The following is a 14,997-nucleotide window of genomic DNA, read 5'->3' on the forward strand; positions in this document are numbered from 1 at the left end:
TTTTCTTTTTTAATTGAAGCCAAACGTATACACGCCCCTGTGTGTGAGGACTGTAGGGGATAATGGTGAAGAATTATGAGCAGTGTGGATTTCCTCCTGCTAACTGTCATGTTGTTCTGGGCCCGGTTTCCCAAAAGCATCCTAAGGCTAAGTTCATCCATAAAGTTCTAACAATGAACTTAGCCTTAGGATGCTTTTGGGAAACCGGGCCCTAGTCTATTGAAGCTTTTAAAGTGACATGTAACTGATGTGCCATATTAACAAGTGTTACATAGACCATAGAGCACTTGAACACCACTCCTTTTTAGATGCTAGGACTAGGTAAAGGGTACCATCCAATGTTTTCTGCTTTTAGATTTGTACACTTGTTAGACGATACAGTTGATTTGTTCAAAATAATAAGCTTTGAAGTAATGGGTTCTTACTGTGATCAAATGTGTGAAACTATTTTGCAGCTTGTACTGTATTGTTTTTCAATAAATTCAGAAAAATACAGATATATTCATACTAATTCATATGAAAAAACTTAATATAGCTTTATACATTTTCATATAGCTTTCAGGTGCTAAAACAGTACTATACAAATTCCTTTTATATTTCAATAGCAGCATGAAACCTGGCTTGAGGGATATGTAGTAAAACATGCGTATTTTACATAAAATAACTTTTCTCACACTTAGCAACATAATGCAGAAAATACACACCCTACGAATAACTAAAGAAAAAATTACCTTGCCTCTTTCCAACCTCAAAAAAGCCCTTTTTAACCAACAGTCTTGTAGAGCATCAGGCCCCTCATCCTTCTCCACCTTCACCTCATTTCTCTCACAAGCAGAGTTACTACCCTGACAGCTCACACACTGAGCAGCAGTGCCACCCCAGCCAGTACCCACTTGGCTGGTCTCTCTCTGGTCTTGAGGCTGAAGGTCCAGACATAAGTGGTTCCTCTCAGCTTGGTCTTGTACAGGGGACACTCATAGATGTTACGCGTCTCCTGTCTGTCGTTAGGTACGGCTCGGACTGAGATGACTGGCATGGAGGGGGTTAACTCCTTCAGACGAGCCTCAGTGATCACCCCACCCTGAGTGTCCCATCTTGCACCTATGGGACAAAGAGGGAAACATGAAGATAAATGAACTAGGATGTATGTGTTCATGAGAAGGAGAGGAGTGTATACCTTCCATGTATAGTCCGTATACGTATGCTCCCTCTCTGGCAGGCTGGTTGAACTCTTCCTTAAATTTCTTAGTCACATCCACAGTCAGGTTCATCTTATCTAACGGCCACTCATTCTTACGAGCCAGAGACTGCATCACCGCTGGAGGGAGAGAGGGTAGTTGAGCAAATAATTCCACTGAACAGAGAATACCAAGAGGCAACTGACAGTTACAACATAAGTTGGTTGGGTATGTTGTTTGTAAGTGTGTAGGGGGATGTGCGTGTATGTTACCTGTTAAGAAGGACTGTGGGTTAAAGAGTCCAGACAGCCAGACGACGGTGGGCAGAGCCAGGTCCTGTGTCCAGCTGTCCAGCTCTCTACAGCGCAGCAACACGTCATTATACCTGGTAAACACACACACACACACATAGCAACACATCATCTTAAGTACACGTTGGGACAGTGGGAGAGTACACACAGTGACTCACCACTGGGCCAGGCTGTAAGTGGAGGGGTAGGCCAGTTTGGTCCAGGTGTCTGGGACGTTATCAAAGAACAGAGCTGACTGGATCTGCTCCATCTCTGAGGAGATAGCCAGCTCACCCTGGAAGGAGAAAAAAACATCACTGTTATGAGAGACAACTACCAATTCACCCTTATGTCATCTATCAGTCCTAGTCTAATTTCCCAGCTGACCCCTAGCCCCTAACCCACCTTCAGCCCCAGGTCCAGCTCCTTGAGTGAGCGTCGTATCTCGTAGATGAGCGTGTTCATACGTTCACACTCCTGGAAGCAGACCAGGATGTATGGTGATCTCTCAGCAGTCTTAGACGTGATGTCTGACATGTTGTACTCTTCTGGAAGCTTCTCCAACACCTCGTCTAGGATGGTCTTCACCTGCAGGGAGGATGAGGGATGAGTGTGTGTGGGTCCGCTGTATGTGTGTGTCTGCTATGAGTGTCTGTTATGAATATGCCTGGTGTGTGTGTGTGTGTGTCTCTCACACACACCTTCTCCTCTACGGTCTGTGAAGCCCCCTCTCCCATCACAGAATCAGGTGACTGCAGCTCCAGCAGTGTGTGGAAGAGGTTATCAGAGGTCACCGTCAGAAACTCTATCTCTGCGTTGGGGTGTAGTCCATAATGCACCGGGCTCTCGTGGGGCAGCATCTCATCTACGTAACCATGGTAACCCTGGTAGTCCAGGTTGGAGGGAACCACAAAGCCCGGAGCCAGAGCCAACTTCCTGTCAAACTGGTGAGAAACAGGATGGAAAGGGTGTAGGTTTATTTTTAACACTATCATCACAATCGTAACACACACACACACCTGGTTGGGCTGCATATATTCCTCCAGGTAGGTTCTACAGAGTCTTCTGTCCCAGTCGTCTGTGATGTGACCTCCATACACGATCTCTCCAAACAGATAGCGCAAGTCCTCCCACGGCACCTAAACATGCGCAAGCACACACACGCACACACAAAATACATGAACAATGACTCATCATCATCATCAATATAAACATCATCAATCATCAATACAGTCATGATCATCACCATCCTGATCACTATACCACGGTAAACAGTGACCTGTGAGTTGGCCTCCAGGTAGTTGTAGAGCACGTTGACAGAGATGGTGAGGTCTCCAGTGTTAAAGGGGTATTTCCTGTTCCAACCCTGAGGACCGAACTTACGCCTCTCAGCCACACAGGCATGAAAATAACACAGAGAGAACAGGATGGTCTTAAACTCCTGCTCTCTACTGCACTGATCCAATATGTCCTACAGAGAGATAGACAGAGAGAGAGAGAGAGAGCGAGAGAGAGAGAGAGCGAGGGTGGTTGTGGAAGGAGTTTGTGGGATATTGATAATATACAGTTGAAGTCGGAAGTTTACATACACTAGACATTAAAACTAGTTTTTCAACCACTCCCATTTCCTTTTAACAAACTATAGTTTTGGCAAGTCGGTTAGGACTTCTAATATGTGCATGACACAAGTAATTTTTCCAACAATTGTTTACAGACAGATTATTTCACTTATAATTCACTGTATCACAATTCCAGTGTGTCAGAAGTTTACATATACTAAGTTGACTGTGCCTTTAAACAGCTTGGAAAATTCCAGATAATGATGTCATGGTTTTAGAAGCTTCTGATAGGCTAATTGACATCATTTGAGTCAATTGGAGGTGTACCTGTTGATGTATTTCAAGGCCTACCTTCAAACTCAGTGCCTCTTTGCTTGACATCGTGGGAAAATCAAAGGAAATCAGCCAAGACCTCAGAATAAAAATTATAGACCTCCACAAGTCTGGTTCATCCTTGGGAGCAATTTCCAAGCGCCTAAAGGTGCCACGTTCATCTGTACAAACAATAGTACGCAAGTATAAACACCATGGGACCACGCAGCTGTCATACCGCTCAGGAAGAAGACGCGTTTTGTCTCCTAGAGATGAATGTACTTTGGTGCGAAAAGTGCAAATCAATCCCAGAACAACAGCAAAGGACCTTGTGAAGATGCTGGAGGAAACAGGTACAAAAGTATCTATATCCACAGTAAAACGAGTCCTATATCGACATAACCTTAAAGGCCGCGCAGCAAGGAAGAAGCCACTGCTCCAAAACCGCCATAAAAAACCCAGACTATGGTTTGCAACTGCACATGGGGACAAAGATTGTACTTTTTGAGAAATGTCCTCTGGTCTGATGAAACAAAAATAGAACTGTTTGGCCATAATGACCATCGTTATGTTTGGAGGAAAAAGGGGAACCTTGCAAGCCGAAGAACACCATCCCAAAAGTGAAGCACGGAGGTGGCAGCATCATGCTGTGGGGGTGCTTTGCTGCAGGAGGGACTGGTGCACTTCACAAAATAGATGGCATCATGAGGAAGGAAAATTATGTTGATATATTGAAGCAACATCTCAAGACATCAGTCAGGAAGTTAAAGTTTGGTCACAAATGAGTCTTCCAAATGGACAATGACCCCAAGCGTACTTACAAAGTTGTGGCAAAATGGCTTAAGGACAACAAAGTCAAGGTATTGGGGTGGCCATCACAAAGCCCTGACATCAATCCTATAGAAAATGTGTGGGCAGAACTGAAAAAGCGTGTGCGAGCAAGGAGGCCTACAATCCTGACTCAGTTACACCAGCTCTGTCAGGAGGAATGGGCCAAAATTCACCCAACTTATTGTGGGAAGGATACCCGAAATGTTTGACCCAAATTAAACAATTTAAAGGCAATGCTACCAAATACTAATTGAGTGTATGTAAACTTCTGACCCACTGGGAATGTGATGAAAGAAATAAAAGCTGAAATAAATCATTCTCTCTACAATTATATTACATATTATATTACAATTATATATAAAAAAAAGATGTATTCACTAACTGTAAGTCACTCTGGATAAGAGCGTCTGCTAAATGACTAAAATGTAAGATAGCCCTATTTGATAAAAGACCAAGTCCATATTATGGCAAGAACAGCTCAAATAATCAAAGAGAAATGACAGTCCATCATTACTTTAAGACATGAAGGTCAGTCAATACGGAAAACTTCAACAACTTTGAAAGTTTCTTCAAGTGCAGTCGCAAAAACCATCAAGTGCTATGATGAAACTGGCTCTCATGAGGACTGCCACAGGAATGGAAGACCCAGAGTTACCTCTGCTGCAGAGGATATGTTAAATAGAGTTACCAGCCTCAGAAATTGCAGACCAAATAAATGCTTCACAGAGTTCAAGTAACAGACACATCTCAACATCAACTGTTCAGAGGAGACTGTGTGAATCAGGCCTTTGTGGTCGATTTGCTGCAAAGAAACCACTACTAAAGGACACCAATAATTAGAAGAGACTTGCTTGGGCAAAGAAACACGAGCAGTGGACATTAGACCGATGGAAATTTGTCCTTTGGTCTGGAGTCCAAATTGGAGATGTATGGTTCCAACTGCCGTGTCTTTATGAGACGTGGTGTGGGTGAACGGATGATCTCTGCATGTGTATTTCCCACCGTAAGCATGTAGGAGGAGGTGTTATGGTGTGGGGGTGCTTTGCTGGTGACACTGTCTGTGATTTATTTAGAATTCAAGGCACACTTAACCAGCATGTCTACCGCAACATTCTGCAGCGATACACCATCCCATCTAGTTTGGGCTTAGTGGAACTATAATTTGTTTTTCAACAGGACAATGAACCAACACACCTCCAGCCTGTGGAAGGACTATTTTACCACGAATGAGAGTGCTGCATCAGATGACCTTGCCTCCACAATCCCCCGACCTCAACCCAATTGAGATGGTTTGGGATGAGTCGGACCACAGAGTGAAGGAAAAGCAGCCAACAGGTGCTCAGCATATGTGGGAACTCCTTCAAGACTGTTGGAAAAGCATTCTAGGTGAAGCCAGTAGTGTGCAAAGCTGTCATCAAGGCAACTGTTTTTTAATTTTTTTAATTTCACCTTTATTTAACCAGGTAAGCCAGTTGAGAACGAGTTCTCATTTACAACTGCCACCTGGCCAAGATAAAGCAAAGCAGTGCAATAAAAACAACAACACAGAGTTACATATGGGGTAAAACAAAACATAAAGTCAAAAATACTACAGAAAATATATACAGTGTGTGCAAATGTAGAAAGTTATGGAGGTAAGGCAATAAATAGGCCATAGTGCAAAATAATTACAATTAGTATTAACACTGGAATTATAGATGTACAAGAGATAATGTGCAAAAAGAGATACTGGGGTGTAAATTAGCAAAATAAATAACAATATGGGGATGAGGTAGTTGGGTGGGCTAATTTCAGATGGGCTGTGTACAGGTGCAGTGATCAGTAAGGTGGTCTGACAACTGATGCTTGAAGTTAGATAAGTGTCTCCAGCTTCAGAGATTAGGATAAGCTAAGATAAGGAGGGGATTTGCCTAGAAGTGATTTATAGATGGCCTGGAGCCAGTGGGTTTGGCAACGAATATGTAGTGTGGACCAGCCAACAAGAGCATACAGGTCGCAGTGGTGGGTAGTATATGGGACTTTGGGCGGGTGAAGAGCATGCATTTCATTTTACTTGTGTTTAAGAGCAGTTGGAGGCTACGGAAGTTGTGTTGTATGGCATTGAAGCTCGTTTGGAGGTTTGTTAACACAGTGTCCAATGAAGGGCGAGATGTATACAAAATGGTGTCGTCTGCCTAGAGGTGGATCTGAGAATCACCTGCAGCAAGAGCGGTGTTTGAAGAATCTCAAATATAAAATATATTTTTATGTGTTTAATACTTTTTTGGTTACTACATGATTCCATATGTGTTATTTCATAGTTTTGATGTCTTCACTATTATTCTACAATGTAGAAAAAGCCTTGAATGAGTAGGTGTGTCCAAACCTTTAACTGGTATGGTATATCTTTTTTTATAACTTTGGAGTGTAGTTTTAGACGTTTTTATTTGAGCTACTGCTGGTTCTTATGTTGCGTTTTACACGAAAAGGCTATTTAGCCTACTTCTATAACGCATTTTAAGCTAGTCCTTCAGTCAGTCCTGACATAGAAGTAGGCCTGTATGCTCCCCACTTCAAATAGCGATTATAGGCGAGCACCTATTTGTCCCTAGGCTAAATGCTCATTATCGGAGTAGATTGCTAAAGTGAAATGACTAACGCACCCTTTAGGGGGAAGAATAGTCTGGTGGTGAACGAGATAAGCGCGCACCTGACAGAGGTGCCAATTTAATTTGACAGACCATTGAGATCCATGCAAAACACTCGCAGATACATGTTATTCATCCATTGAGGCCATAAATATAACGCTGTAGCGTAGCAGTCACTCAAAGATTATTTCGTTTTCAACGGATTGAGCTAGGCTATAGCAAATATGAGGCAAATTCTATCATGGCGAAAATCTGACTTTATTTATTTGTGTTATTTATTTATTTTTGCCAACATTAAACTTAATCTTTCACAAAATCGCCTCTATGACATGCCTCTTTATTACGACGGGGACACACAATTTCAGAACGCTCGATTTCAGAACCTTGGACAATTCCGATGTTCACAACCATAACAGCCTTGAACTCAAAGCACCTGGACAACCCGTCTTTACCTTTCAATTAACGAAGAAAATATTGAATTATCTTTACAATTTTTCACATATCAACTTGAAATCAGTGAGTAATATTTTTGTTTTGCTTTGAAATGTTATATTGCTCATGTTTATGAACACATAACCCTAATGTCTATGCTTAATACTCTTTGATTTAGATTATGTCCCACGTGGAACCCTATTTCCTATATATTGCACTACTTTGACCAGACTCCTATAGGCCTTGGTAAAAAGCAGTGCACTATATAGGGAATAGGTTGCCATCTGGGAGACACCCAGAGCTGAGCTAGATAGGCCTACTGAACTGATGCCATGCATTTCATTTTGCTAATATTGAAGCATTTTGTTTTCCACAGGCACTATTGACCATGGGATCCGCAATGTCTATCTCACTCCGCGAGAAGGCAGTCCACTTCAAAGATGGGCCGGACACGGTGGGCCACTTCTTTGAAGTCCAGACCCGTAAGAGCGGCAAAGACAAGACCCTGAAGCGCTACTCGCCATGGAGGTGGATAGTGAAGAAGAAGGGCTCCAAGAAGGTGCACCCCCACGAGAACACCAACCAAAACAACATCGCCCATCTGAGTAACAAGAACCTGGAGAAGTCTCAGTCCTCCTCCAACTTGTCCACCCTCACCCTGGAGAAGTCTCAATCCTGTGACAAGCTGTCCACCCAGTACCAGAGCACTCCAGCCATCGCCAACAGCTCCAACAACGCCGCCTCGTCGGTCGAGAAGGCCCCTTTGACCAACTCCAACACGGCCCCCGACACGCCCCAGACGGTGATCGTCCAGGACCTCGACACGCCCAAGAGGCTGGTGATGGTCCATGCTACTACCGGCGAGCTGCTGCGCTGCCTGGGTGAGTTCCTGTGCCGGCGCTGCTACCTGATCCAGGACATGTCTTCCATGGACCCGGAGCTGTGGCTGCGGGTGGTTGACTGTTATCTGCTGGTCAACTGCTATCAGAACCAGAGCTGCATCAACCCGGCCATGGTGGTCTTCCTCTACATGCTGTGCCGCGAGGCGGTCTCCTCCGAGGTGGCCACCTTGCATGAGCTGCAAGCCGTGCTGCTTACCTGCCTCTACACGACCTGCTCCTACATTGGCAACCAGATCTCCTACCCCCTGAGACCCTTCCTGGTGGAGACCTGCAGGCAGACCTTCTGGATCCGCTGCATGTCCATCACCAAGCTGATGAGTGGTAAGATGCTCCAGATGAACACAGACCCTAACTTCTTCTCCCAGATGTTTGCTGACCTGAAGAACGAGAGCCAGAAGGAGGAGAAGAAGAGCCGCCTGCTCAGCGGTGTGTACAGCACTCAGTGAGGGACCTAGGGTAGAGGGGCCAGGGGAGGGGAGGGGCCTACTATAGCCTGACATTTCAAAATGGGAGGGAGGAGGATTGGTTCAGGGAATGGGTAGAGGGTGAGCTTTGATGGGAAAATATGATTTATAGATTTTAAGGGTTAATATGAGGGTTAATTTGGCTTGAAAGAGAACACAAATCGGTAGGTATGAATGTGTAGAGGACTGAGGCTGTAGCTTACTATCTACTGTACCAGCTGACTGTCTGACGTGTGCACTGCCTACCACGGGAGGATTGGAGGCACACGAGTGACTGTGCTAGTGCTCACATCACACAGGCTGCAGCCTACCAGCCTACTGTTCTGACTGTGTGAGATGTGCACTTTCTACCACGGGAGGGAAGGAGGCACCCTTGTGTGAGTGGGCTAGTGCTCAGATCATGGTTGAACAGACAAGCTGCAACCCTGCCGCTTTAGACTGTGAAGTGAACACCCATGTTCCCCCACAGCAAGCACAGGACTGGACAGTTCTGGGGGACAGGGGTTCGTTTGAGGACCATTGGTTCTGATGAACTTGAACGAACAGTGTGACTGTTTTGGAATAAAATGCTATATATATTCTCTTAAACATCCAGTGTTGTGTCCTTATTATTTTACAATTGATATTTTCCATGTCATTTTGAGATCTTGGTGGAGATAATACTTTACCAGTGGTGGAAAAAGTACCCAATTCAGTAAAACTTGAGTAAAAGTAAAGAAAATGACTCAAGTAAAAGTGAAAGTCACCCAGTAAAATACTACTTCAGTAAAAGTCTAAAAGTATCTGGTTTTAAATGTACTTAAGTATCAAAAGTGAAAGCAAAGGCTATATATCAAATTCCTTATATTATGCTAATTGCCTTTCTTTTTATTTATTTATGGGAAGTCAGGGACACAGTTCAACAATCTTTTACAAACCAGATCAGAGGCAGTAGGGATGCATTTTTCTTAATAAGTACATGAATTTGACCGTTTTGCTGTCCTGCCTGAGCATTAGAAATGTAACGAGCACATATTTTATTTCAGAATGTAGTCAAGTAGAAGTAAAAGTTGTAAAAAATATAAAAACTCAAGTAAAGTACAGATACCTCAAAGTAGTACTTCAAATTATTTTTACTTAGTTACTTTACACCACTGTACTTTACTAATGATTAGTAAATGTTTTATAAGGGTCTATATTAAACATCTAATAAATTATCCAATAATTCATTTGAAAGTTTATAAATAACTATGTATAGCTTACTAACATTTGCAAATGTAGAAACAGCAATTAGTAAATAGTGAGAACTGTTTATAATAGCCTTATAAATGATCTATTACTGGACATTATTATAAAGTGTGAATCAAACATTTGATGAGATTATTTTGAACAATAATTTCAATTGCCCATCCCTAACACCAGTGGACAGACATACATTAATACACACATTCCTGTACCTGGTCGAAGTTGTCCAGAGCAGCATGAAGGTTGGCATGCATGCCAGTGGGAGGCTCGTTGGTGATCTTGATGGCATTCTCCAGGATGCCCTGAGTGAGGAGAGGAGAACAAACACACTTTTAAATTAGGAAAACACACCGTGTTATTATAAATGCATGTGTGTGTATGTGTGTGTGTGTACCTGAGGGATGATGTGCTCCTGTGGTGTGGGGGCAGGCTCAGCACTAATAAACACTCTGTAGTCCTGGTGACTGCCCTCACAGCAGCGTTCCAGAAGCTTCTCCAACGACCCCAGCCAGCGAGCCACCAGGTGGATATTCTGACAGAGATGAATGAATGAATGACTGAATGAATTAATTAATGGATGAATGGATGGATGGATGAACAAATGTAAGCGCGAACAAACTAATAAATTGATTAATGAAACAATGAATGGATGGAAGGATGGATGGATGCAATGATGAATGAATTAATTATGTTTTATGTACAGTATATAGCAGGATAGCCATACCTGTAAAATGACCCAGTGTCCCTCCTTAGCAGCCATCTCCATGGCGACCTCAGCCACAGCCTCCTGACCCTGACCCAAAGACACATTGTGGAGTTTCCCCAGGTCTATGGTGAACCCCAACTTCCTGCCTGTTACCATGGAAACAATATTTTCTCAGTGTGTGTGTGTGCTAAATGACGTAAATGTAAATGTTAATGTGTCATATTCATGCAGATTTACAGTGATCTTTACATTACAAAATTAGTTGTCTTAGTGTTACCCAGTGACTCCACGTCTTTGAGAGGGTCTACTCCAGGAGACAGGATGAAGAATACAGACGAGGCAGGTCCACTCTCTCTGAAGGACTTAGCAAACTCTGTCTTCCTCCCCTCTGTATACTTCACCCCCAACTTCTCCTCCACAAAGTTCCTACAGACAGAAAGAGAGTGCGCGAGAGCGAGGGGAGGGTATGTGGAGGGAGATTGATCGTCATTATAATTTGCCAGAGACATATAAAAGATGGGGATGGAGGGAGAGAAGAGGAGAGGGAGAGAAGAGGAGAGGGAGAGAAGACTGAGACTGTGGGAGGAGAGATTGATGGAGAGGTCCAATGTCACCCCTGTGAGTAGCCTACATATTTGCCGGGTTTCAAAGACCATGATGCTTCATTCATAAACATTTTCTATTTGTTTTACAACCTTATTTGAGATTTAGATATTAGAAACAGTCATGTTGTATGGTGTCAAAGCCCCGCATCCCTAGAGTAACAACACATTTATAGTGTGGTTAATGATGACATCTGGGTTGTGTTCAACTGCCCCCCCCATCTCTTTCTCTCTTTCAGTTCTTCTCCCCCATAGCATCAGGCATCAGCTCGGAGTCGTTCTTCCGTTCTCAGTCTCAGGAGTCCAACAGCGCCAACATATCCTGCCTTATCAGAACCCTCAGCAACGGAGAGAGGGAGAGGGGGATGGAGGGAGGGATAGACAGGGGGATAGGTGGGTTCCAGTCCATGATTAGGGGCTTCTCAAGCAGTCTTGGGGAGGCGGATGGGGATGGAGGGATAGAGGTAACCTGGGGGGAGAGAGAGAAGGAGAGGGGGACGGAGGGAGGGATAGAAGGGGGTCGGCTGGAGCTAGGGGAAGGGGGGAGGCTACAAATCATGCTAAAGGGGTTCCAGGGTGGGATTGGAGAGGTAGATGGGGAGACAGAGAGGGAGGAGAGGGGATGGGGGGAGACTGGGAGACAAGAGGGATGGAGGGAGGTAACGAAGGAGGAGAGGGTGGTGGAGGGGGGGAGTGTGGAGGGAGGGAGGATGCAGTCAATGTTTAGGGAGCTGAGTGGGGGGAGTATGGTTGGGTTTGGGGATATGCTCTCTCTGGATGATATTGGGGGGATAGAGAGGATAGGGGACATGGATATGAATATGAACATGGGGGTGGTAGGGGTCAGGGGTGACTTTGCTAATGTTGGGGTCATAAGTCATAAGGTCAGGAGTGAGTTAGGGGTCAGAGGTCAGGGGGTGAGGTCGGGGGTACAGGTGAGCATGCGGACAACATCCAATCAGAACTCTTCTAAGACCTGCAGCGTACGACAGGGAACCAAAATCAATATGGCCGCCACCGCCGCGACGCTGGACATGAACATGATGGACCTGGGCTGGTCTGACGACGACAGTGACTAGGAGAACACACAAACACTATTTTGTTTCTGTTATGTCATTTTCTTTTTTAATTGAAGCCAAACGTATACACGCCCCTGTGTGTGAGGACTGTAGGGGATAATAGTGAAGAATTATGAGCAGTGTGGATTTCCTCCTGCTAACTGTCATGTTGTTCTGGGCCCGGTTTCCCAAAAGCATCCTAAGGCTAAGTTCATCCATAAAGTTCTAACAATGAACTTAGCCTTAGGATGCTTTTGGGAAACCGGGCCCTAGTCTATTGAAGCTTTTAAAGTGACATGTAACTGATGTGCCATATTAACAAGTGTTACATAGACCATAGAGCACTTGAACACCACTCCTTTTTAGATGCTAGGACTAGGTAAAGGGTACCATCCAATGTTTTCTGCTTTTAGATTTGTACACTTGTTAGACGATACAGTTGATTTGTTCAAAATAATAAGCTTTGAAGTAATGGGTTCTTACTGTGATCAAATGTGTGAAACTATTTTGCAGCTTGTACTGTATTGTTTTTCAATAAATTCAGAAAAATACAGATATATTCATACTAATTCATATGAAAAAACTTAATATAGCTTTATACATTTTCATATAGCTTTCAGGTGCTAAAACAGTACTATACAAATTCCTTTTATATTTCAATAGCAGCATGAAACCTGGTTTGAGGGATATGTAGTAAAACATGCGTATTTTACATAAAATAACTTTTCTCTCACTTAGCAACATAATGCAGAAAATACACACCCTACGAATAACTAAAGAAAAAACTACCTTGACTCTTTCCAACCTCAAAAAAGCCCTTTTTAACCAACAGTCTTGTAGAGCATCAGGCCCCTCATCCTTCTCCACCTTCACCTCATTTCTCTCACAAGCAGAGTTCCTACCCTGACAGCTCACACACTGAGCAGCAGTGCCACCCCAGCCAGTACCCACTTGGCTGGTCTCTCTCTGGTCTTGAGGCTGAAGGTCCAGACATAAGTGGTTCCTCTCAGCTTGGTCTTGTACAGGGGACACTCATAGATGTTACGCGTCTCCTGTCTGTCGTTAGGTACGGCTCGGACTGAGATGACTGGCATGGAGGGGGTTAACTCCTTCAGACGAGCCTCAGTGATCACCCCACCCTGAGTGTCCCATCTTGCACCTATGGGACAAAGAGGGGAAAATGAAGATAAATGAACTAGGATGTATGTGTTCATGAGAAGGAGAGGAGTGTATACCTTCCATGTATAGTCCGTATACGTATGCTCCCTCTCTGGCAGGCTGGTTGAACTCTTCCTTAAATTTCTTAGTCACATCCACAGTCAGGTTCATCTTATCTAACGGCCACTCATTCTTACGAGCCAGAGACTGCATCACCGCTGGAGGGAGAGAGGGTAGTTGAGCAAATAATTCCACTGAACAGAGAATACCAAGAGGCAACTGACAGTTACAACATAAGTTGGTTGGGTATGTTGTTTGTAAGTGTGTAGGGGGATGTGCGTGTATGCAAATCTGACCATAACTCTATCCTCCTGATTCCTGCTTATAAGCAAAAACTAAAGCAGGAAGCACCAGTGACTCGGTTAATAAAAAAGTGGTCAGATGACGCAGATGCTAAGCTACAGGACTGTTTTGCTAGCACAGACTGGAACATGTTCCGGGATTCTTCAGACAGCATTGAGGAGTACACCACATCAGTCACTGGCTTCATCAATAAGTGCATCGATGATGTCGTCCCCACAGTGACCGTACGTACATACCCCAACCAGAAGCCATGGATTACAGGAAACATCCGCACTGAGCTAAAGGGTAGAGCTGCCGCTTTCAAGGAACGGGACTCTAACCCGGACGCTTATAAGAAATCCCGCTATGACCTCCGACGAACCATCAAACAGGCAAAGAGTCAATACAGGTCTAAGATTGAATCATACTACACTGGCTCTGACGCTCGTCGGATGTGGCAGGGCTTGAAAACTATTACAGACTACAAAGGGAAGCACAGCCGCGAGCTGCCCAGTGACACAAGCCTACCAGACGAGCTAAACCACTTCTATGCTCGCTTCGAGGCAAGCAACACTGAAGCATGCATGAGAGCACCAGCTGTTCCGGATGACTATGTGATCACGCTCTCCGTAGCCGATGTGAGTAAGACTTTTAAGCAGGTCAACATTCACAAGGCCGCAGGGCCAGACGGATTACCAGGACGTGTACTCCGAGCATGTGCTGACCAACTGGCAAGTGTCTTCACTGACATTTTCAACATGTCCCTGACTGAGTCTGTAAACCCAACATGTTTCAAGCAGACCACCATAGTCCCCGTGCCCAAGGACTCTAAGATAACCTGCCTAAATGACTACTGACCCGTAGCACTGACGTCTGTAGCCATGAAGTGCTTTGAAAGGCTGGTCATGGCTCACATCAACAGCATTATCCCAGAAACCCTAGACCCACTCCAATGTGCATACCGCCCCAACAGATCCACAGATGATGCAATCTCTATCGCACTCCACACTGCCCTTTCCCACCTGGACAAGAGGAACACCTACGTGAGAATGCTATTCATTGACTACAGCTCAGCATTCAACACCATAGTGCCCTCTAAGCTCATCACTAAGCTAAGGATCCTGGGACTAAACATCTCCCTCTGCAACTGGATCCTGGACTTCCTGACGGGCCGCCCCCAGGTGGTAAGGGTAGGTAACAACACATCTGCCACACTGATCCTCAACACGGGGGCCCCTCAGGGGTGCGTGCTCAGTCCCCTCCTGTACTCTCTGTTCACCCATGACTGCATGGCCAGGCACGACTCCAACAC

General features: G+C 44.5%; 3 protein-coding genes across 3 annotated transcripts; 1 reads left to right on the top strand and 2 right to left on the bottom strand.

The window, feature by feature from the left end:
* Positions 1 to 853: 853 nt before the first annotated feature.
* On the bottom strand, positions 854 to 11,034 carry LOC311146945 (dynein axonemal heavy chain 11-like; the record flags this gene model as incomplete). The annotated part of the gene is made up of 12 exons (XM_084183559.1): positions 854 to 1,101; positions 1,178 to 1,318; positions 1,451 to 1,563; positions 1,648 to 1,763; positions 1,874 to 2,056; positions 2,170 to 2,412; positions 2,488 to 2,607; positions 2,748 to 2,939; positions 10,032 to 10,121; positions 10,214 to 10,351; positions 10,544 to 10,671; positions 10,803 to 11,034. The coding sequence occupies 12 exons, from the start codon at positions 11,032 to 11,034 to the stop codon at positions 854 to 856; spliced, it is 1,944 nt and encodes a 647-aa protein (XP_084039685.1).
* Positions 7,618 to 8,585, top strand: LOC311146481 (cyclin-dependent kinase 5 activator 1-like; the record flags this gene model as incomplete). The annotated part of the gene is made up of 1 exon (XM_084182988.1): positions 7,618 to 8,585. The coding sequence occupies one exon, from the start codon at positions 7,618 to 7,620 to the stop codon at positions 8,575 to 8,577; it is 960 nt and encodes a 319-aa protein (XP_084039114.1). The 3' UTR covers positions 8,578 to 8,585.
* Positions 11,035 to 12,759: 1,725 nt separating the features above from the next.
* Positions 12,760 to 13,556, bottom strand: LOC311147191 (dynein axonemal heavy chain 17-like; the record flags this gene model as incomplete). Its single annotated transcript, XM_084183828.1, has 2 exons — positions 12,760 to 13,344; positions 13,421 to 13,556. 2 exons carry the CDS (start codon positions 13,554 to 13,556, stop codon positions 13,097 to 13,099), a joined length of 384 nt encoding a protein of 127 aa, XP_084039954.1. The 3' UTR covers positions 12,760 to 13,096.
* Between the last annotated feature and the right edge of the window lie 1,441 nt (positions 13,557 to 14,997).

Source organism: Coregonus lavaretus, assembly GCF_964263955.1.
Source record: "Coregonus lavaretus genome assembly, chromosome: 19".
NCBI classification, from domain to species: domain Eukaryota; kingdom Metazoa; phylum Chordata; class Actinopteri; order Salmoniformes; family Salmonidae; genus Coregonus; species Coregonus lavaretus.